The sequence below is a fragment of the Polyodon spathula genome, chromosome 4 (assembly GCF_017654505.1).
Source record: "Polyodon spathula isolate WHYD16114869_AA chromosome 4, ASM1765450v1, whole genome shotgun sequence".
Classification (NCBI taxonomy): domain Eukaryota; kingdom Metazoa; phylum Chordata; class Actinopteri; order Acipenseriformes; family Polyodontidae; genus Polyodon; species Polyodon spathula.
In genome coordinates, this window is record NC_054537.1 from 44,954,119 (window position 1) to 44,978,980 (window position 24,862).

The 24,862-nt window shown below is 36.4% G+C and overlaps 1 protein-coding gene across 1 annotated transcript in view; it reads left to right on the forward strand.

The window, feature by feature from the left end:
* The first annotated feature begins 514 nt into the window (after positions 1-514).
* zcchc2 (zinc finger, CCHC domain containing 2) overlaps positions 515-24,862 on the forward strand; it is a 66,574-nt gene continuing 42,226 nt past the window's right edge. Inside the window, exons 1-3 of the mRNA XM_041246715.1 lie at positions 515-1,446; positions 5,931-6,045; positions 7,283-7,353. Of these exons, the coding sequence (XP_041102649.1) occupies positions 688-1,446; positions 5,931-6,045; positions 7,283-7,353 (945 nt within the window). The 5' untranslated portion in view covers positions 515-687. The remainder of the gene's footprint in view (positions 1,447-5,930; positions 6,046-7,282; positions 7,354-24,862) is intronic.

Sequence of the window (24,862 nt, forward strand, 5' to 3'; positions counted from 1 at the left end):
TTAAATCTGTCTAGACCCATTTCTAAATACATTGGAAAAACATGATTATTTAAAATGGCTAGCCTTTTATTTGACAATGTGATGTCACTGAATTGCATATGGCCAAACACTGTATAATGCAGCTTCGCTTAAATCGCTGTTTCTTCTCATTGATTACAATTGGAATTCATTTGGAAAACCAAGTAAGTACGTTCAAATAATTTAATTGATTTTGCAGACAAAACTGTATTGCAGAATCATTTGCAAAATCCAAATAAATTCTCAGGATTTTACCCGATTTGGAAAACAATGCAAATATATGGATTTAATTGTTCTCACAAACTACATTTTACTGTGTGTGTTACATATTTTCATATAAACAAATCGGGTATCCTTATATGTAGGAGTAAAACATTAATAACCTGTAAATTTAATATAGTGTAAAGACAAACATCATAGGGGAATTTAGGACCCATTGGCAAAGCAGGATGGTAGGAGGAGTCGGACTTGATTGACATGCGTTGGAGAGCCGAAGACTACAGAGACTGACTAAACTACAGCCATAACGGAGAGTGTCACTGTGATTATTACAAATCCTGTATATAACTTTACCGTCAGTTTTGAGATACAAAACAACGAGTCATCAAGAATAAACGATGACTTTTCATACCTGATCTCAGTTTTATTCTCTTTTCTGCAGAGCTGACAATGCTGAAGATGAAGCTGCCCATGAAATCGGCGGTGGAAGGAGGACACAAAACGGCCGAAGACGAGCTTGAAGAAACCTCTGAATGCAATCTCCATATTCCCGGTTCTAGTTTCCAGACGTCACCCAACACCAACAGGTTTACAGATTCTCCGAGCGGGCTGCGGTACCCAGTCTCTCTGGATAAAGAGGCGGTGTACGAGTGGTTCGGCTTGTACCTAAGTCCGGCCAAGCGAATCGAGTTTATGTGTGGACTGCTTCATATGTGTCAGCCACCAGAGTTACGCTTTCTGGGCTCCTGCCTTGAAGATCTTGCACGAAAAGATTTCCACATCCTCAGGGACTCCGAGATAAAAGCAAATGGCCCGAACGATCTGAGCCTGTTGACGGATGTCACTGACCCTGTGATCCGGTCCAAACTTCTCGTGTGTATGGCCCTCTTGGGGTCTGAGAACAGGGAGTGCGCTGAGATACTATTCCGTATCCTGAGCCATGTGGATTCCTCCTTGAACTTGTTCAAGAAGTACGGCTTGCCTGTCACTACGTATACGGACCATCATCGGTGTGGTGATGGAGAGGTGCACGGTGGATCGTTGCAGGGTTGCGGGCCCCCAATGGAGGTAGCAGCCGATGCCCAGCAGCAATTGGAGTTGCTTTTAACCATGGCCTCCTTGCACCCAGCTTTCCCTTTTCACCAGAGAGAGTGTTTGAGAATGCACTTGGACAAGATTGAGAGATATTTTATTTGGATCCTCTTCTCTGTATAAATCACAGGTAGTGTTGTGTCATTATATATCCTATATATATATATATTATATATATATATATATATATATATATATATATATATATATATATATGTGTGGTATGTGTGTGTCTGTGTGTCTGTGAATACTCCTAACCAGTGTACAAATGAGGATTGGTTCACATGTTTCTCACCGTAGTTGGCAAGGAAAAGGTTCCTTAATATATATATATATAATATATATATATATATATATTATAATATAGTATATAATATATATATATATATATATATATATATATAAAAATATATGAACTTGAATAAAAATATATGAACTCTTGACCTGTTTTTGGAGGCGTTTCCAGAATTCAGTATTCCATCTATGGATGAGCAACAGGATGAGTAATTCTAATTGTAAGAGTACAGTCAGTAGCCAAGATCAGCACATTGCACTAAAATTTTGTTTTAAACAACGCACTTTCTATTAAAGTAAACTTGTCTATTTTCATGGGTATTTTTTATTATTATTGTTATTATTATTTGTTTACAAAAACATAAACATTGTAGTGTGTCCTTTACGTTTTAATAAGTAGGCCTGAGGTTATCCACAAAACTTAGTGGGGCAATCAACTAATGGATATTAAAAAAAATGCACGAATACAGTAATAAACCATTAAAATAATATACTATTTATTTATTTGTTCGTGCGTTAAGTGTCTTTCCGTAAATTTGTCATATCAGTTTGTAAATCCTACGCAGATTTTAACGATAAGAATGGTAACAGTATTTGGTTTTCATTGCAGAGATATTATTGGCTAGTGTCGTGATTCGTTTTCATAACTGGTGTGTGCATTGGGTTTTGACTGGCAAGGCTTTTTGACAATAGGGAGGTGGGTAATGTGTCTGAAAAGTTAACTCTATAGGAAAGGGCACACGTGCAAGTTTTAACAGGATCTAGGAGAAATGCTGGGGGCAGCGTGCAACCCAGCCCTAGAACAACTTCATTTACCCAGTATAGAGCAAGACAAATACTACATCTAGACGTGTAACAACTATTTAAATTGTTAATAATGTCGGGTATTTTGGCTGCATTGTTTGTTCGCTAGATTCCTGGGTTTGTGTTGTTTTCTTCATGTATTGTTTGCTAAATAAATAACGCTTACCAGACAGACCGACTCCTCTGCAGAGTTGAAGTTTCTATAATTTTAAATAGCCTTCTTCGAAATTAAAAGTAAACATAAATGAACCGTTTGATTATTAAATTAATAAAATGTGTTAAGCAATACATTTAAGGATGTTGATAGGCAACTTAAGGAACTGTAAACTGAAAATACTGTACATTGAAAAACTGACATACTACGGTATATGGAAAATACTGTAAGCATTTATTTATATTGCTTTTACTGTATTGGGCAAAACACAGCCCCTTACACACACATTGCTTTAAACAAGAACAGAAAAAATACACTGTTGCTAATGTAAGAGCTTTCTGCCCTGGGAGCTTCAAAAGGCGTTGCCCTTTTCTTGTCAGGTAGCCAGAGCACTTCAAAAAAAAACAAAAACAAAAAAAAAACACAATTGTTTGTGTGAGATAGTGGGGCAGTTCACATATGTCTTGTTAGCTGCAGCAGTGCAACATCACAAAAGTTGTGACCAAGCTTGCAAAAAAATAAGTATAGATACAGCAAATGCTCTCAAACTTTATTAATGTTATGCTTGAAAGGAGGCAGCAGTGTTTCTGTGCCTCAGAGAAAGGGCATTCTTACTTAATTGGGTGTTATAGTCAGTATCTGAATGGGCCTTTAGTTAACTAAATTTCTGTATGGGTGATCTCACCAATTTTACACATTGGTTACCCAAATGGTCCATAGGATAGGCTTGTGTGTTTGGAATGCTACAAATTGTTGATGGCTAAAAACCTGCACTGCAGATGCTTACGAAGAGATGTAAGTAGTGTATGACTGTTGATTAATGTGTTAACTTACAATTTATACGTTTCGTGTCTGTTTTAGAATCGGCTACTAATTTCTTTGTACCTTTAGGTTGATTGTGAGGTTAAATCCACATGTTGTCCATTTCAATGACAGATTTATGTGAGTTTGCAACCAATATTTTTGTTTATGTGGATATTGATATACTGTACTTATTCGTAGTGGTAGTTGTAGCAAAAATTTGAGTGGTTTATTTTTTAATAAAAAGCAACAAAACAGCAATCCAGACAGATATAAGCTTGGTGGTCAACCAACACCTACTGTGTTTTTTTTTCATTGCTCTGTTTAATTAGCAGTTCACAGAGCTGAAATGTAGTGTTCCCCATGTCACTTAAGGGTAAAGACAAGGTTGCCATGGCAGTGTCTTTGTGGCAACCAGGTAGGGATTCTTTTTGTTTGAAGTGGAAGTCTAGATTTAGACTACTATAGATTTAATCAAAAAACAAAATTAAAAGATGATATAGACGCCTGCATTATGCCTACATTCATTATTCTAATATTCTGGTGTCTTTGTAATACTGTGTTCTAGTGCTGGGACAAACACAGAATTTTCATGTTCCGATATTCACTTATAATTTAAATATTCGTTCATTTTTTCAAAAAGTAATAAGTCATTTATATTGCTCTGAACGCAGGTAGAGGTAGCACAGCAGCAAGGGCAGGGGGCGTGGGCAGGGGGAGTGGCCATGGCCCCTGTGCGTGTGCACCTTTATTTTACAGCAAGACCTTATGTGACACGTTAAAATAGAAGCATACCTCAGGAGTAAAGAATAAGTTGTGTAGGACTTACCTTACCCCAGTGAATTAACTACAAAACAAAGAATGCCAAATAGCTTTGTTCAAGTTAACGATGTTTTGTTTATTCCCGATATAAATTGTACATAAAGTCGACATCTCATTTTATTTCTTTTCTTTTTTTTTAATTCTTTGCTATTGCCGTTTCTTCACAGTAAACAGTGGCTATAGACACATTTTCATAGAGTAATAACATGAGGAGATGGCATTGTAAAGTGAGTCAACGTTTTGGTTCTCTTTTATTACATTCCACATAAGTCACAACAAAGTGTATATATAGTACATACAGTCTATATAAAAATCACTACACAATATTTTCAGAAAGTTGGGTACTGTTTAAGCGGGGCATTTCAGAATGACATGCTTGCCTTTTAACTGTCTCGTGAGATTCTGGCTGCCTCTAAAGCAGCACAATGTATTTTTGTCCCAGATGGCTTTCCATAGAGATCACTATATGTGTGCACAGAATCTGGTTTGTTTATTTTTTGCTGTCTAAAACTTTTAAATAGAGGCTCAACAGCAGTTGTGTTGATCCTGTGTTTTTTTTTTATATATATATATATATATATATATATATATATATATTATCTATATTATATATAATATATAATATATCTATACTATATATAGATATTTGCCATGTCACACAGCTCATTTGCCATTTTTCTAAACTGTGAGGTGGTAAATAAGTGCAAGGTATTTTTGTCATTTGTAGCAAATACGAACATCTGATTTTTCTATCCAAATACATGCCAAAACATATTCGTCTCAATATTAGGATATTTGTCCCAGCACTACCTTTTTCACACTAGGCTTTAATACACCAGCATTTGGACTGGACTCTGTTAATCTTCCAAAGAAAACTCAGGTTAACTAACTCCAGGATTAGGCTAACTAATCCTACCCCACTCGGGTAGTTTCAAATCCGATTTACTAACTCAGAAACTGAAGAGTGTGTGAGGGCTAGTACAGCTCAGTAAATGTACTGTGCAACAATTCTGCTTTCTACGTGTGTGTTCCTTACTACCTTGTAACGGACTGAATACACCATTACTAAATAATGGGAACTATGTTTATCGAAGAATGCACCTCAGTAAGGACTTCCAGTGAACATTTTTAGTGAGCCTGCTTTATTGATTTTTATTCTTTCATTCATTCATCTATTTATTTATTTGTGGCCACATTTGTACATAGTGCAGTTTTGTTGCTGTGTTCCTCACTGCTGTGTGGACAAATAAAAGAAAGCCATCTTGGCGCAACAGAAACTTTTCTGGTCATCGCTTGATACTTTACAACATTTTACATTACGCACACCAGTCCCTAGCATGCCTCCTGTACAAACATCTGGTATTTGTAGTCATGTCGGATCAAATTAAGTTATGTGCTGTCAAATACAAGCAAATTGTTTTACTGCGCTGTGGTATCTGGACAGATCCTATTGTGAAGGCAAAATGGACCAATTCTGCATTAATTAGATAATAAGTGAATACCGAATTACAACATCTGATGGGGGGAAAAAAGGATATTGCCTTTGAAAATTACTAACAAACATCTGCTCTTTTAATAGCATAATGTTTCTTCTCCACTTTATCTCTAGGGGTGATTTTTTTTAACCTTTTAAAAGCTTCATAATGTAAAACAATTTTTTAGGTGGTTGTACTCATTTGTAGGTATTATTTCTAAATTGCTGATCGTTTGTCCCTTATGTTTGCAGCAGAATAACGTTCAACCAAATGATTACTTTGCTCCCAGTACTGACAACAACCGGTTTGAAAGAACAGCACCTACTCGGGGAAATCAGACTGCCTCTAGAAAAGCACAGAGAGAAGGTAAGTCCATATTTTTCTGTAACAAGAGTCAGTTTATTATCGCAACATAATATTCAACATGATAGGGCTGGGGCCCTCGCAGCCCGCTTGTGGTAGTGGAAACGGGGTATAAGGGCTGCCTTATAAAGGGTGTACAGCTCCTTGGAAATGCTGGGTGAAGTGAAGTGTAGGCGGTTATTGTTGATAAACTGAGGTTACAAGGCTAATTTTGTAATGTAGGGCCCTGTTCATACTATGACTCTTGAGTTATTTGAATATTGTCTTTATTGGGTCTGCTTTAAAAATACAAGGTTTTCTTTCTTTCTTTATTTTTTTTCAGAAGAAATCATATTTTAAATAAATATCAGGTTTAAAGTGAGCATTTATAGGTGTGGAAGTTTAACAAAACAGACTTATTTGTACAGCTGATGAGGTTCATTAGATTAGACCTAGATTAGACCTAGCTGGTCCTGGCATGTACAGCCACATAGGTTTGTAGCATCGACACCATAGCCATAGCACTTGCACTTACAGCTACAGTCTGTCTTACAGCCACATTTTATCAGTTCCTGCCATGTTTCACCTTGTTTGGTCCATCCCTAGTCAGCAGGACTTTTGGTGTCTAGCTAACAAACTGTTGCCTGTACCCATATTTATCCTGTCTGATGGGTAGGATACATATTGTAGCTGTGTTGGACTGTCATGCATTATGACCACAAACTTCCGAGATCTGTAGGTCAATATATTGAACTGGTAGTGGTCTCTGATTTAAGTTTTATGAAGATGAAGATGCCTCCTCACACAAGCAGGGGCTTGGTAAAGAGACTGGGTGCTGTTTGTGTTCTTCTTCATGAAGTAACCTGGTTGAATATTGGTAAAGGATTTGGGAGTCTGTGGAACTTCTGGTTCTCGCACCTCATGAATACAGTTGATAATCTCTGTGGTACCTGAGTAACAAAGATGTGCTGCCTTGTTTTATGGGGATATTTTGTTTACAGTTTGAGGAGAAATGCTTAATTATTTTTGTGCTAAAATTGCATGTACGAGCCTAAATTAATTATTCAAAGCAATGAGAAAGGTAAACGAAGGTAAGCTATGTTTTGTTAGACTTCCACACCTAAGGTTTGTGAATCAGGCCTATAATCTTGTGAAGAGGTCCTATACTGTATATGTTAGGTAAGAAATTGCTACAGCAAGCACTACCTTTGTTTAGAGTCATATTGCTTATTCTGAACAAGCAGGGCTGTTCTATTTCCAGCAGTACACATAGAGACGATTGTGCTGAAAGGAGTGTCACGAGGTAGCATATGCTTGGAGTACACATTTGAGGTAAGTGTACTTCTATGCTTTTTGGTGAAAAAACAAATATAAAGTTGCTTTACCCCACGTTACTTAGCTTTATCATAACAGAAAAACTCTCCATGATACACTACCTTACAAAGTGATTATTTTACACCCTGACAACAGAAGCTCAAACTGTCAGGTATTTCCAGTAGCTCGAGTGTTATGTCAGTATGTGTTGTTTGCTCAGATGTGACTGTTTTTATGTTGTTAGCATAGATTTTTAACTTTTTTTTTTTTTTTTTTTTTGCAATTTGTACTTATTTTTTCCCGCTTTTACCTGGAGAAAGTTAGTCCAGTTGTGACTGAATCATAGAACTTGTATATAACTTATTATCACATCAAGTGTATTATATTAGGTTTCTACAGTACTTGTGGCAGAATTGTGGCAGTCACTTATGCCAATATCTTTAAACTTTTCCCTCCCATGAGCACCTCAGTGTTTAAATAGGCATTTGTAAAATAAAAAAAAAAAAAAACAGAGTAATCAAAGTAATATTTTTAGTAGTTTTTTTTTTTTAACTGTTTTCTGTAAAAGCGGACAGGTTTGACAGTTGAAACACTGTACACGGAGAACGTGGCCGCAAACGCTACACTGGTCTGCTGGGGGCCTGGCCTCGTTTTGAAGACCAAGCTGCTGCTCTCCCTGGCGCCAGAGGGTAGCGCTAGAGGGAGGGGTTCTGTAGAAATAGGCAGGCTTGGAAAACCTCATATTCCTGACCACAGTATTGTGCGAATTGACTAATTGAGCTGTAGAGGGTACGGAACTGTCATTTCTTGTTTTGGTACCATGGTGTGCATGGGCCACTGAGTAGATCGTGGGAGCTAGTTTCGTGATGCTGAGTCCTCTGTAATGTGACATATTGTATTTGTGCTTAGCAGGGGTCATTTAGGTTGCCAGCATGTGTAGTTTTTGAAAGTGAAGGGTAAATCAAATGTTTTGGGGGTTTTCTAGTGTAAATACAATGCACAGTTGGATTCATTTTGATGCTGAAACTGATATAGTCTTAAAACCTGGGCAGCATTTCCATTACACAGAGAGATCACACATTTCTTTTGAATTAAATGTGTGGCTTTTACTGTTATAATTTTGGTTGGTAAGCGGATATATAGTATATACAGTATGCAAGGCGGCAGGTCCCTTTATAGACAAGTCAGGTGCTGCTAGCTAAAGATTAATGAACCCTGTTGATGCTTTCATAATCGGGTCAGTGTGAATACTGGCATAAGATGAACTCCAGACCAGAAATTGAGGTTCATGTAACTAGAAAATCAGTGTTGATTGTAATTGGATTGGGCATCATCAGTAGGGGAATATAGTTTGTCTTTGCTATAATTGGATGTTTAAAGTGATTGTAGCTAACAAAGTAAGTCTGTACATTTTATCACATCCAGTATATTGGTCTGAAATGTGTAGTTTTTTATTCTTCATTTTAAAACATGATCTCTGGAACTACACTAGGTTAAAGAAATCTCCGATCGCAGGCCTTGTTTTCTGATCTTCCACTTTCATGGTCATTTAATCTGGGCAGTGAAATTGACTCCACCCCTTCGGGGCTGCTTTCCTGTTAGTAATCAACCAACTTCCTACTGCTTTGCAGGCTGCATGGTGCTTGACCTGGCAGAGGTGCATTGACCCAGGATAGGAAAGCTTACAGATTTCCTGGACAGGAAGGCAAGCAGAATTTAGAATAAGATTTTACCTACTACTGTAGTATTAAATGTCGTGTTTTAAATTTGTAAAATGAGACTGCACATTTGAACTAGTCAGTATATGCATGTCTGCTCTAATATGTTAATAGAAATTCACCCCTGGCAGCAAGGGAGACAGGTATGTGAGAAGGAAACGGTGACCCTTGTGCAGTGTGGCTGCTACAGTTGTACATTTTGTCTCATTGTGAGTGATTCGCTTCCGATTTTTAGCACCTGCAGTACAAAATGCTGGCATCAAACACAGCAAAACCTCATGCTCAGAAGAGATTATAGTCAATTGTTTACGTACAACTGCTTTATCGAAATCCCAGCTACAGTAGGATATAATTCTTCTTGTACCCTCTGAATTTGTATTAATGAAGTTTACAACTTAGGTTTGGGAGGATGGACAGACCCCCTCACATTTATCACTTTGTCTGATTGATTCATATCATCTCATTTAATCACCCTTCCTTTCACATGTGTTCTTTCGCAATCCCCCACCCGCCCCCATCTCCTACTTTAAATTCTAAATATAGTTCTATGGGGGATTCCTGCCTCATCCAATGGCCAGGTAGGGGATCTTCAGTCCAAGTAGGTGTTGTGCCAACTAGTTTGTTCTATGTCAATTTGCTTTGCGTACCTCATCAATAAAGTTTGTTGATCTAATCATTGTGTTGTGGGGTTTGTCCTGAACTACTGAATTAGTATATATTGTTAGGGTGTGCATTGGCGCTAGAGTAATTTTTTGATTATTCTTCCTGAATAGGCAACAGACAGAGCTGGTACTGATGCCATTGTTTTCTGAGATGCATTGCTCTGTGTATAAAGCAGAAACAAAGCACAGTGCCAGGAGCTTTTCCCATCTGGTTTGTCTCATATGCTGGAGAAAGACATGTGGAATATATGTTCCACCAGATGAGGAAAAGGACTGGTGGGTTTATATGTAAGAGGCAAAAATGTGGGGTCATGCTGACTGCTAGCAAGTAAATCAGCAATGCTGGTAGGCACATAAACAAATCTTCATTCTGTAGTACTGCTGATGGGATGCACAATAGCTAGTAACAACTGCAGATCCAGTGTATACAACAAAATCTACTGTAAAATGGGTTCTGCCCTTCTAGCTGTCAGTGACACACCCTATGTGATTTTATGTGATATTGAGTTAGGATGATTGCAATTTATTAAAAACTATAAAGCCTTTTAATAGCTGTATCGGCATGCAGATACATGCACATCAGGCAGCAAATTGTGTTGTGGTTATGTTTTAGCTGAGTCAATCCACCTGCATGCAAAGCTATCTTTGTTTTTCTTGGTTATGTGTGAGTCTTGCGCAATATTCTCATGCTGTAAAATGAATGAGTGGGACAGGGGTACAACACTAGCCCAGGGTACCGCGCAGTGTCTCATTTGTGCAATGTGTATTTCGATTCCTTTAACTAGAAGTAACTGAGAGCTCTTATGTAATCTTGAGAATATTGGTGGGTACATTCTTTACTGCATCCCAATCTGATATTTGCTTTAGGTTTAAACAGGATGGCAGTACAATTTTTTTTTGTAAAATTATTTATATAAAGCAACATCATGTGTTTGAAAGTAGAGTTTTAAGGCCCTGAACTGTCCTTCATGGGGGATAGAGAAAGTGAGAACCAGAAAGAAAGTGCATTATTGAAGTTCAAGCAAGGGAGCTTGAACTGCAGAAAAGAGCATGTTTCAAGATCCTACAATATAGTGCGGCATCCATATAAATAAAACAAGCCTGCAACTTCTGTATTGACTTAAGATTCAGATTGATATTGGTGATACAGAGGCATTGTAGGTTTGTGATCCTGGTATCTATCAGGCACATCAAGAAAGAAATGTAGGCAGTACTACATCTGTTCTGATATTCATGTATGAATTGCGTACAATTTCAGCATGTCCATTCTAGTTGAAGCCCCATAGTATTAACCATAGGGTAATTCCATGTCGGAGTTCAGTTTTTTATTTCTTTAACTGAATGCCCTGCACAATGGGTAATCAGTGTTGGTGTAATTTGTATGTGGAAATGGGTTAATTGTGTGTCTTTTTGGAGTTGATTTAGTTGATTAAATTATTGTTTCCAGACGGGTGCTCGATTGAGATTTGCGGCCTGTTAGGCTTGGTTGAGAGGAAGGGCTGTAAGTGATTCGCTGTGCTGATCCACAATCAACAGGTGGGCGGGTCTTGACCGAGTGTCCGTCAGCATAAAAACATCTGGTGGGGATCGTTGTGGGCGATTGCAACGCCATGCTACAGAGGGGAGCTGCTTATACTCAGGAGGAGAGAGTCCACTCTGCAGGAACGACAGCTACGCAACCCTGAAGCTACAAGCGGTGCTTGTGAAGGCAATGCCCAGCCAAGGCCGTATGAAGCATCAGGAGTCATCGTATGAATACCGGCTCATCAGTAGGTTAGTTTAGGGGATAGTAAGGTTTATGTAGTGTAGCCGGTTCCTGGAGCGGGACGCCTCGTTTATAAGTCTAGAGCTCGTCCTGTGTGGCACCTTTTATTTGTAGTTTTTGTACTGTGTTTTATTTTGCCTTTTGTACAGCTTGCTGTATGTGTCCTCTGTGTGTTACCATCACTGGTAATGTCACATGACCCCTTTCTTTATTTACTTTTGTATTGATAAGTTCTGTGAGCCTGTGCTGGCGTTTTCAACTTTGCTAACAGAAAAGAAACAGCCCTTAGCAGAATGTCCAAATCTTTGGGGGACAGACTACAGACCTTCCGGACACTAGGAGGGTAGAGGGGAGACGGAGGTGGGGCAGTATTACGGCGCTGTTTTAAAACTAACATTTCTTTCTTTATTGGTTTATTGGAAACATTTTAAATTGGCCTCTCGTTTCAAGTCCTATTTTTATTTTATTTTTTTTCTCATTAAATATTTGTACTAATTTAGGGAATAGAGCAATATTTTTATTGTATTTTAAAATCTTAGTTATTAGGAATGCAATTTATTAAAAAAAAAAATGGCGTGTTGAATACACAAACACACGGTCGAATTGGGTACTGTAGGACACGCAAGTGTGTGCTGGGAGGGAGTTAACATAGTTAAATGTGCCGTGTAAATGACACCTGAGAATAGATTTCGGACACAGTGCAATAAAAAAAAAAAAAACAGTACCGGGGGGTGGGGGGGATCTAAAGTAAATTTGTAGCCCTGCCATGGGGGGCAATTCTGTGACAAAATCTTTTCATAAAATGTCTTTTACAGTTCTCTATTCAATTAATGATGTCATATTTCATTAGTAGAGGATTGTGGCAGTGATGAAGCCCGGCACGTGTTAATAGTGTGTTTTTTGTTTGATTTGTAAATTAAATTTGTTAGATTTGAAAATCAAGTTTGTGTTAAATATGGCAGGGCTGGGAGGTTAGAATTCCCACCCTGCCTAATTCAAATCCATGTGCAGCATGTGGCCAGGGGTTGACTGATTCCAGTTAACCCTGGCCACATGCCTTTTAAAAATGAACCGATATAGTCATGCATATCTGTCTAGCTTCAACATAAATGTATGTAATACTGCTTAATATTTTTTTTAAATGCATTCATTCATTTAGTTGTTTTTCATAGTTTTTCAAAACTTATTTTACAACCGAGGCAATTATATTTCTCAAGGTGATCTAACACACGCGCGTTAAATCCTTATCTTAAAATTTCACCTTGGACTTTTTCCCTGGTAATTGCCCAGGAGGCACTGGTATTAAAATTCTCACTTCATAAAAGAGCACTTTCATTCAAACTAAATGACTCGCACCAGTGGAAGAAACTGTCATACAGCATCCAGATCTCTGTTTCCAGCCCTGGCACAGATTGACTGGATTGTAAACCAGCCAGGCGTATAATAGGCGCTTTGTAATGGCACCTTGTGTTTGTAGGGCTGTGCAAGCAGCTCTGCACATTGTTGTTGTTATTTTGTTTTGTTTTTAGTAAATAAAAGAAAAAAAAATGCATTCAAATAACCACATAAGTTAATGTACTGTAGCACACAACTAGGAAACGGCTCTGCCTACTGTCTCCTCCAGAGTACTGGAATATCTGAGTCATGGTCATTTTAATTAATATTTATGTTTCACTGACAGTTTCTTCTTCATTCACATTGCTACTATACAAAAAAGTGAACTATGCTTAATGGAGTTCTATCCCTACCTAGCCTGGGCTTCATCTTGTAATGAGCAGCCAAAAAATGTACTGCTAGGACTGTTCTGATAAGGGTTAGTGAATAGGAAAAGAATGTGATTAGCATTGCTTCAGTGTTATGCTCTCCACCGTGTCATAATAGAATCTGACAAGCCACACGCCCCCTCTCTGTCTCTGTGAAGCCCAGGACTGATGTGATACAGGATGCTGTATATTAATGTGGGCTTTGGAGCTTATACAAAAAAAAACCCCACTCCACCAACATATAAAGGGACAAAAAAATAAATAAAATAAACTGTTTTGTGGTGTGCAGGCTCAAAATGTCTGCTGTGTTCCACCCCACTTCAGTGGTTGCTTAATTAAGTTGTACTGCGTTTGTTAAGCCATATGAGATCCTGTGTGAATGAAAGGTGCTGTTTAAATGGGTTAGTTCCAAGAAGTTGCTGGGGTTGCATGTTTTATTGCTGTGGCTATCGGAACATTCCAGTCTGTGGGACTTTTTGATTGGAGGAATGGCTAATTGGAAAGCCAGCCAATGGGCTTTTACAGCTGTGTGGGAAAAAAAAATTAAATGTATGCTACGCAAAAAATAGTAGTCACAGTCCAGTCCCCATATGTATTCAGAGCCCAGTTCATCCTAGTTTCATTGTTATGGTCGACTAGTACTATTAGAAAGGAGAAACTGTTCACCTAATGTGCTGTACATATACCTCCTTATGAACTCTAATTTGATTACAGCTATAGCCAAAGGTTTTGCATCAAAAGGTCAAACCTGCTGAATAATCTTACGTTAACATACCAAATTACATACCGCAGTAGGTTTCCATATACTTCACGAAATATCTATCTCTTATTCATTCCAATTCCAGTCATGACTCGGCAAATTGCACTGATGCCAATTTTATACCATTATTTTCCATAATTCTCTTTTATATAAATGTAATACTTCATGAACGTTCCTAGAGTCTTGTGTTGTATTTCAGTGAGATTAGCCATCCTAGATATCTGCTGCCCATACAGAACATTACATGGAAAAGTCATTTTAAAATATCAATAAATGCCATCTTTAGATCAGTTCAAAACTTTAAAGTGACTATAGCTAACAAAATGATTCCATGTTTTTCATGTCGTACGCACATTCATTCACTGTAGGTATAGTTCCAGATGCCAAGTTTAAATGAAAATATATGTTTACAATATCAGATCTTTCAAAAACTGCATGTTTGAGAATTATAGTAGGGTTGCTGTATAGATCAGAGGAATTCCCTTTAACATGTTTAGTTAATCAGTAAACAATACATCTCCCAGTATGCACAGCGGTAGATAATTCAGTAGGTATGTAAATGATGGCAAACTAGAGGAAGACAGCATTTTTTAATAAACATGTTTTGTTATCATTAAATATGTGTACAAACACTTGTGTTTGTGAATTTAATGCATGTAAAATGTGAAAAACTAATAGCACAGGCTATAGCCACTGTAGACCAGGTTGCCACAAAGCTTTGCCATTTGGTCCTCTTGCCAAACCCATCAGTTAACCACTTCAACTCCAGATGTAAAAATGAAACCCCTTTCCCAGGTACCAGATTTTGAAAATAATGTTTTCAAACCTGTAATTGCTATAAAATGTTAACATTTGATGAATAAAACACAAATAAATGACCTAAACTGTGTTTTTCATTAACCCTTTATGCTGCTTTGTACTACATACCCATGTTCAATATAGACAGTTTTTTTTTTTTTTTTTAATGAAAATAAAAATGCTGCTAATAACAATAATAATCAGTAAACGGTAATTATCAAATAAAAATCAAACATCATCAAAACATGTGCCATTATCGACTTGCTCTGTGCCATTTATTGAAATGTTCAATACAACAGATCCCGGGGTTGCCTTCGCAACCACTGCACATTTTTCTTGTCTTTTGTTTTCATTTTCGTAGAAGACACTTTGTTGCAGTTACAAATGCGTGTACACAGCTACTTTGCGCAGGCATTATGATGGATCAGACTGCCTCATTGCCTGTACCCAGTGCTGTGTTTTGATAGTATTTTGTCACAGCACTGCCATTTCAAAACTGGCTTACCTGTAAAGTAGCTGCATGCTCTTTTGTTTGTACAGTTTGTACAGTTTTTGGTTCCACAGTCTCTTCATCATCCTCGCTGAGTGATAAGTCAGCATCACTGTCGCTGGTATCGAAATCCTCCAAACCAACTTCACTCCCATTGCTCATTATAGAAAGACCACGTACGTTGCCATGTTTATCTTTCGCTAAAAACTATAAACTACAAATAAACAAGTAAAAGCAATATTAAAACAAACAAAAAAATATATATATTTTTTTTTTCTAGAAGTTTGTAGAAAATATATTAAAAATAAAAACTGAAATAGCTTGGCTGGATAAGTGTAACCAATCGCCTTCAAAATCACACACCAAGTGGCCTCCACCTGTGTTAAATTGTAGTGATTCACATGATTTCAGGATAAATTTAACAGTTCTTGTAGGTTCCCTCTGCTGGGTAGTGCATTTCAAAACAAAGACTCAACCATGAGCACCATGGCGCTTTCAACTTTTTCTGGGAAAAAGTTGTTGAAAGGCACAGATCAGGGGGTAGGTATAAAAACCATCAAAGGCCTTAAATATCCCTTAGAGCACGGTCAAGACGATTATTAAGAAGTGGAAGGTGTATGGCACCACCAAGACCCTGCCTAGATCAGGCCGTCCCTCCAAACTGGATGACCAAGCAAGAAGGAGACAGATCAGAGAGGCTACCAATAGGCCATGGCAACTTTGCAAGAGCTACAGGCTTTTATGGCCAAGACTGGTCAAAGTGTGCATGTGACAACAATATCCCAAGCACCACAAATCTGGCCTGTATGGTAAGGTGGCAAGAAGGAAGCCATTACTCAAGAAAGCCCACCTTGAATGCTGTTTTGAAGTATGCAAAAAACACTCGGGAGATTCTGTAGCCATGTGGTAAAAAGTTTTGTTGTCTGACGAAACTAAAACTTTTTGGCCTAAATGCAAAGCGTTACGTTTGGCACAAACCCAACACAGCGCATCACCCAAAAAACACCATCCCTACTGTGAAGCATGGTGGTGGCAGCATCATGTTATGGAGATGTTTCTCATTTACATGGAATGGGGCAATTGTCAGGATAGAAGGAAAAATGAATGGAGCAAAGTACAGAGAAGTCCTTGAGGAAAACCTGCTGCCCTCTGCAAGAAAGCTGAAACTGGGACGGAAGTTCACCTTTCAGCATGACAACCACCCAGAGCACACAGCCAAAGCTACGCTGGAGTGGCTAAGGAACAAAAAGGTAAATGTCCTTGAGTGGCCCAGTCAGAGCCCCGACCTAAATCCAATCGAAAATTTGTGGCATGACTTGAAGATTGCTGTCCATCAATGCTCCCCAAGGAATCTGACAGAGCTTGAACAGTTTTGTAAAGAAGAATGGTCAAATATTGCCAAATCTAGGTGTGCAAAGTTGGTAGAGACCAATCCCAACAGACTCACAGCTGTAATTGCTGCCAAAGGTCCTTCCACCAAGTACTAACTCAGGGGGGTGGGGACTTATCCAATTATGATCTTTTAGTTTTGTATTTTTAATATACAACTTTTCTCAATAAAAACTTTTTTTCCCTTTTACAGTGCGGAGTATGGTGTGTAGATAAGTGGGGGAAAATGCTCATTTAAATATATGAAACTCTGAGGCAATGACACAACAAAATGTGAAAAAAGTTCAAGGGGGTGTAGAATTTCTATAGCACTGTGTGTGTGTATATATATATATATATATATATATATATATATATATATATATATATATATATATATATATATATTGTTTTATTTATAATTGTTGTTATTATTATTATTTATTAATAATTATTAATTACACACATACTTGTAAAAGTTGAATGGCTTCTCGCAATATATCTGTCTTCTGAACGCCCACTGTTAGATTGGAATTGCTACATGAAACTCAATTGGATACAAATGTCACCTGACCCTCCCGTCTTTCAATGCGCAATCCGCAGTACTAGCACTGCCTTAGAGAATGAAACCTGAAACACTAGATTGAGAAACTGATCATAGAATAGAAGGGAAACTTGACGTATGCAGGTATGGCATGGTACTGTAAGTGGGTGTTCATTTGACGTACGTGTGTACGTCATGGTGTATGTCAGGCAACAGGTTCTGATATAATTATTTGCTTTATATGGCTTATTTTAAAATACATACAGTATTTTACCCTTTAATTCTGTTCTCCAACCTTTCAAAGAGTGTGTGTGTGTGTTAGACTTTTTTGCACTACTGTAATGTCTCTAGTGTGGGTAAAGTTTGTTAAATGTTTTTTACTGTCCATTTGCTTTGAGGTTTGCTGTTGCAATACAGTCAGTACCTAATGAACCTATCAGATGGCAATTGTACATCAAATTCAAAGTCATAACTGTAGTACCATTGAATTGAGCTGATTTAGTTGCATATAATAAAGTGGTAAAAAAAAAAAAAAAAGAAATGTAAAGATGTTATCTGCAGAATTGTTTGGACAGCAATAGAGGAACAAAGAATACATGTACTGTAGCTACTTCAAGCTAGTTTAGCTCTAAGCAGTAGTATATTTCACGTTACACCCAGTCGAACAAGTCATACCTGTTGGTTTACAGTACATCTGTTTCTGTGAAGAACTTTGCAATGAGTAATTGAAAAGTGGTAATTTATTGTGTTGTTGGTTCACACTTGTGCTGTGTTAATGTATGTGTGTCTCCCTTTTTTGGAGCTTCCCAAAATAGAATGTTTGTGCTGATCTTTCCTGAGTCAAGCATGGTTTCCATTTTATTAAATGACATCAGCTGACCTGACTCATTTTTCTAGGAACAATATCCCCCTTCCAGCACTGACCCGATCTTCAAGGCTGTTTAAGAGACAGTCAAGAGGTCTCTGTCTCTAGGCTTAGTGGAGTAGTGGGTTCAATCACCAGCTTTTTACCTCTGGCAGAGAGGTTTGAAATTTGGCTTCCGAGGTCACAAGTAAAATTTTTTTGTGATCTTACCTAGCATAGTTGCAGTCAGTCCTAATCTGTTTAAATACAGTATACAAATGTCAGTGTTGCTCAATCATTGAGGACAATCAAAGCAATCAAAATAAGTCTTTGTGGATAAGCAACTTGTATGATCACAATTATGTTTACTCAAGGCTGCAGAATCCTATTTTACTAAAGTATACTTGATAAGCGATCGTCTCGTGAGGGTGCCTAGTTTAACTGCCGTGCAGTGTTACATGTAATGGCCTTTGAATTAAAATGACATTACAGTATTTTACTGTCAGGACTACCACTGCATTACTCCACTACGCAATCCCCCTCCATCTACATACATATCACACAATAAAACTCTTGTACTTAGTATGTATTCCATTATTGTGTATTCACTGTATTAAAACTAATTTTCACTAACAGAGAAATATTTATGGCTTTACAGTATTTTGTTTAAATATAACTAAATAACAAATAAATAACAGAAACTGTTTTTGAAGTTCATGCCACATTTTTTTTTCTTTTGTAGTATGTTTTGTAATTAATTTTCTGTCACAGAATCGCCATTCAGCAGTTTTTTCATTCAGCCATTTTTATGTTGTTTTAGGAGTGGAGGTGGAGGGTGTTCCTTTGAAAAGGGGCGGGACTGACATGTTAACTAATCACATGATAGACTGAGACTATTGCCCGGTGGTGTAAGGATGTGAGGGCAGTAGTTAAATCTATTTTTGCTCTTATGATGAAGTTTTAACCAATCATCGGCCAGAATTTGCCATCTCTCGCTCTCTCTCTCTCTCTCTCTCTCTCTCTCTCTCTCTCTCTCTCTCTCTCTCTCTCTCTCTCTCTCTCTGTGTGTGTGACATCATGTATAGATATCTATCTATATATATTATATATCTATATATATATATATAATATAATATATCTATCTCTCTCTCTCTCTCTCTCTCTATATATAGATATATATAGATAATATAGATATATTATATATATATATATATATATATATATATATATATATAATATATATATATATATAGATATATTCTTGATCAGTGTCAGGGTGGCAGAAAAAATGCAGATGGCTTAAGCCCCCAGCAAGCAGTAGAATCGTATTAATGGATTCTGACTGACAACAAATTTCATATAATAGTAATAATAATTTATTTATTTGTTTAATTTTATTTGGCAGACGCCTTTATCCAAGATGACTTACAGGTGTTACAGGGCAGTACTGTACAGGGTTACAATGCAAGATTAATATTTAAATACAGTATAGTTTACATTTCGTACAAATGATACTGCTAAAATACAATATGAACTAGGATGCAACAAGTTAGGGTTACAACAAGTTATCTCTACAGTTGCATATTACTGGTGCAACAGTGCAAGGAAAGTGAGGATCCAGAACATGGTGTGCAGGTCAGGTAAGACCAGTGCATCGGAGTAGAGTAAGAGATCTACAAGTGCAGTCTAAACAGGATTTACCCCAATTCAGCTGTTAAACGCATTTTCTCCACTAGCCAACAGAGAAAAGAAAACAGTAGCCCTTCATAATATATTTAACTGTTACACACTGCCAGCGTATGTTTAAAAATGCATTGCATACAAGATTAACTTTATTTGCCATATTTAAATAAATGACCAACACAATAATGATATACCGTATAGGCGCAAAGAGAGTGAACAAGTTTTGCCTGCACTGGGGAAAATAAACAAATGCTGCTGGGAAAGGGATAAAATAATATAAATATGACTTCAACTAACAGAAACTACCAGTGTCACAATGCATTGGGCATACGGCACGGTGTGTCTTCTGGGTAGTTTATCTGGTACATGATAAAGTGTTTCCAGTCAGCAGAAATGCAGATGAAAACTACAACTCCTGTTATCCACACATGTGAACAACGCTGGCTTTGATTAACTTTGGTTTAATAGGACTAAAGAGTTGAGGGATTTTAGCAGTGACGCAGTTTATGTTTTGTCTACCGTCCCAGGTTCTTTTTTTTTTTTTTTTTTATTTTCCTACCGTATGATGAATTTTATTAGTTTTTCTAGTCAAAATCTCCTTCCAGCATATCAGTAAAGCTGTGCTTCAACAGGGGTCAAGAGGTTCGAGTTGCTCCTCCAGTTAAAACCAGGGATCAGACTATGTCATCTGCCATTGCTAGTACTGTACTGTGTGTGGTTATAGCAGAGAGGAGTTTGTAATGGAGGCTTGTCTCCTCTGATTAAAAAAAAAAAAAAAAAAAAAAAAAAAACCTCTAGGCTCCTCCAATTAAAACCTGTGCTCAGATCACGTGATCTGATACTGCTTGTACTGTAGTTAACAGCAGATAGGACTTTATAACGGAGACTTGCCTCCTCTGAGGAGCCAGAACTGCTGTTAATTAGGGATATTGAATATTGAGTTTTTGGTTAAAATGTCACACTGTTTTTGTTTACTGAATATTATTATATTATAATGCCGTACAACAGTATATACATCCAGTAGTCTCCGTGTATAGGGACACCCCTTAAGAGAACACTTCACCTAAGAGAGCACCCTTGTGGCAAAATGTATTTTTCCCCATTGCAAATGTTCTGCCTAAAGGAACAGGAACTTTGGTTAAAAGAACATCTCTTTGGCACTGCTAGAGATTCGTTCACAACTGATACAGTACTTTTTGTAACCTGATAACTCATCATCATTATCATCAAACTTAAATTTAAATGGTTTATTCAATCTTTTCAAATGTAACTTGTCATCACGAGAGTGTCTTGAGGCACACACAGGGTGGGACAAATCACTTTGTATGCTGTAGCCATTTGCTTTTGCATACTTTGTTTTCATGTAATGGGTGTTTTTTATTGTCTTTAAATTGTGGGAGGTGAACTATATACAATCGATGTGTCGGAGAACTAACACCTTAAAATTCCAGAGAATATTCTGTGCATAAAATGCCAAGGAACTATATACATTAAATGCCAGGGAACTATTTCCTGTGTGCATAAATGCCAGTGAGTGAAGTATATACATAAAATGCCAGGCAATAGAGCTATGTTAATCAAATGCCAGGGAAGATTTTGGAATGATAGTTTCCACTGTTCTACCCTAACTTGACTGGCTGGTGCACGTTACTATGGAATCAAAAAAAGGGTTTGGTACCATGATCTCTACCGTAATTGACGTGCGGAATGCCTTTACTACAGAACTGAAGTTCTGTTGTAAATTCTGTTAGGTCACCATCGTGTGGTAGCTTTAACAAATGCCAGGGAGTCTGGTTGACATATTAAAATTGACCAACTACCCTTTTGTAAACTGGACGACCTGATTTGAATCGCCTTAGCGGATAATTTTGTTTTGGTTAAATCTGTCCAAATTTATATCAGTCTTGGGTATGAGTAATTGCACCTCATCACTAACTTGGGCAAGATAGATAGTAACGTGGTAAACCATAACTGACTGTTTTGGTCTAAACAAAACTCCGTCGTTAGAACAAAATTTTGTCATGACCAAGAAGTGGTGACCATTTTTCAACCTTCACACAAACTACGGGACTGGCACGAATGTCACCAGCCTGTTTAATCAGACACAAGTCGCCTAGCAATATTGCACCTTTTCCGTTCTGGTATTTGATGTTCGATCATCATTAGTTATCAAACTTTGTTTGCAATATGTTTTGACTATTTTATATTTATATATAATGACATAAGTATTGATTTATATATATCCAACTGGCGTGGTAAAAGTATTAATATAAAGTCAGCATATTAGTACCTAAACTTGTAATGTTATTCAGTTTAATCAACATATTGTTCACGTATACTTATTAAATCTGTTCATATGTTGATGCACATTGCCTCATGACAGGTAATGTTATGAAATCATGAATTTGAATCATTAACAATAACACGTAGTTGTCATGCCGTCAAACACCTATATATATATATATCCAATATTTTATATCAATATCTTCGGATATACATGTACATATATTTATCAAACTTCGTAAAACCAATTAAGAACGTATATAGCTGTATGATATAACTATTATATATATATATATATATATATATATATATATATATATATATATATGTATGTATGAGATATAGCTGCCCAACGTTTCGATATGTTGTACATATATTTCTATAAGGGAGCATGTGTTATGAATCAAAATAGTAGTGGATCAATATAATAATAATATTATATAGAAATAAAAATATAATAAAGTATAACACAGCCCACATCACAAAATACATAGCGTAAGTGGCATGACAACTACTTGTTATTGTTATACATAGCTCAAATTCATGATTTATATATTACCTATCATTCTAAAGGGAGCATGTGTTTGAATCAAAACGTTGGAGGTATTTATAGGTGTTTGACGGCATACAACTACTTGTTATTGTTTATATTCAAATCCATGATTTATTCTTACATGATGTAATGGTGTTCTATATGTGACATCACTTTTACTTATATCTTTAAATCTATATTAATTCTAATTAACTTAATTTTATATGAACTTATATTTATATTATCATGCAATACTGGCTCTGAGGATCAGCCTTGATATGGTCTCCTCAGCGCATCAGCATGTACAACTTTTGAATTAATTGTTTATTTAATTATTTTTAACTTTTAGATATTTATTGGAATTAATTAGTTCATTCTTTTCTTTGAGTACTGCTGGCATAATTGTGTTCAGTCTATTTATCCATTTACTTTCTTTTATTCTTCTATATGTCGCATTGTCTAATTTTAGCTGTTCTAATACTACAAACTTTACATCATTTATGTCATGTCCTTGACTGGTGAAGTGCTATACTATTGGTTCATTCATTTTTTTATTTCTAATTAATGAAAGGTGGTTCTGAATTCTTTTATATAAAGTTGTTCCAGTCTCTCCAACATATTTTATTTCATCACATTTTTCACAGGCTATTTTCACATTGCTATTAGGTATTAGTTTTTAGTGGATATGTGGTGTTCTTATGTTTAATTATATTTTTACTTTTGTCCATGTATTTACAAACTTTACATGTACTAGTGCAAGTATTTGTAGAACCTGTTCTGTCAATTATTCTTTTATGTTTACTGTGAACTACAATATCACCTAAATTAGCTTCTCTTTTGAATGCTACAACTGGGGCCTTAAGAAACACTTTTTTCAATTTTTCTGAATTATGTAGAATACGCAAGTGTTTCCAAACTATCTTAGAAATATTGGGCAAAAGTTTAGAGTACGTCATTACTAATGGGACTCTCTTGACCTTTTTATCTCTATTTTTATAATCTAGTAGATCATCTCTTTTTAGTTTATCCACTTTTCTTAACTCTGTCTCTATAATTCTTTCTTTGTATCCTCATTTTTTAAGATTTGTTTTTAATACATGTCTTTGTTTTACATAGTCACTTTCTTTAGAGCATATTCTTCGTATTCTTATTCCTAGCCCCTTTGGGATTGCCCTTTTAGTGTGTATTGGATGTGCAGAGGACATGTGTAAATACTGGTGCATGTCAGTAGGTTTATAGAAGAGGTCAGTCTCAATTGAACCTTATTCAGGTTTTACTACAGTATCTAAAAATTCTATTTCTTTTCTTGTCCATCGAAGGTCCACCTTAATATTACTCTGTATTTCATTTGCCATTTTATGAAACTGGAAAAGAGATTCTTCTCCATGTGTCCAAACCCCAAAAATATCATCTACAAACCGAATGTATTCTAAAGGTTCTCTTTCTGATTTTCTAAGTAATTGTTCTTCCCATTTCCCCATGTATGTACTGGCAAAATGCATTCCTAATTTAGATCCTATTGCTGTACCATCGTTTTGTTTGTAATTTTTATCAACAAATGTAAAATAACTGTTTTCTAAAACTACGTTGATCATGTTCAGCACCTCTGCTGTGGGTATTGATTTATCTAGTCTATTATCTAGTGCTTTTTGACAAGCTTCTAAAGTTTCTTTACGAGGGACACTTGGATACAAGGATTTTACATCCATGCAAAATAAAATTGTATTCTCTGGAAGGTTGTGCTTTAGTGATTCAAGTCTTTTTAAAAATTGTGTTGTATCCTTAACATAGCTTGGTAATTTCTCAACGTGTGACCTAAGTTGTTTTTCTGCTATTTCAGCTATTATGTGTGTTGGATTATCAATCGTGCTGTTTATATACATCACGACACTTTATTATATATATGTATATATATATATATATATATATATATATATATGTTTATATATATATAATATATATATTATATACATGTGTGTATATGTATATATATACACACGCATTTATAAATGTATGTATGGCGTGTGTACATATATTACATATATAACATATATATATATATATATATATATATATATATATATATATATATATATATATATATATATATATATATACACACACACACACACACACACACACAAATATAAATAATTACCATAAAAAATAAGTGAAGAACTGGAAGCAAAATCTATACACAGATGTGTTTCATTTTCAGTTAAACAGTCATATAGCAAAAGGAGCAACTATAAAACTGACCAATTTCCACTTTTTAACATTTTTTAAGAAGCTTAAATGCTGAGTCTGTCAGAATGTT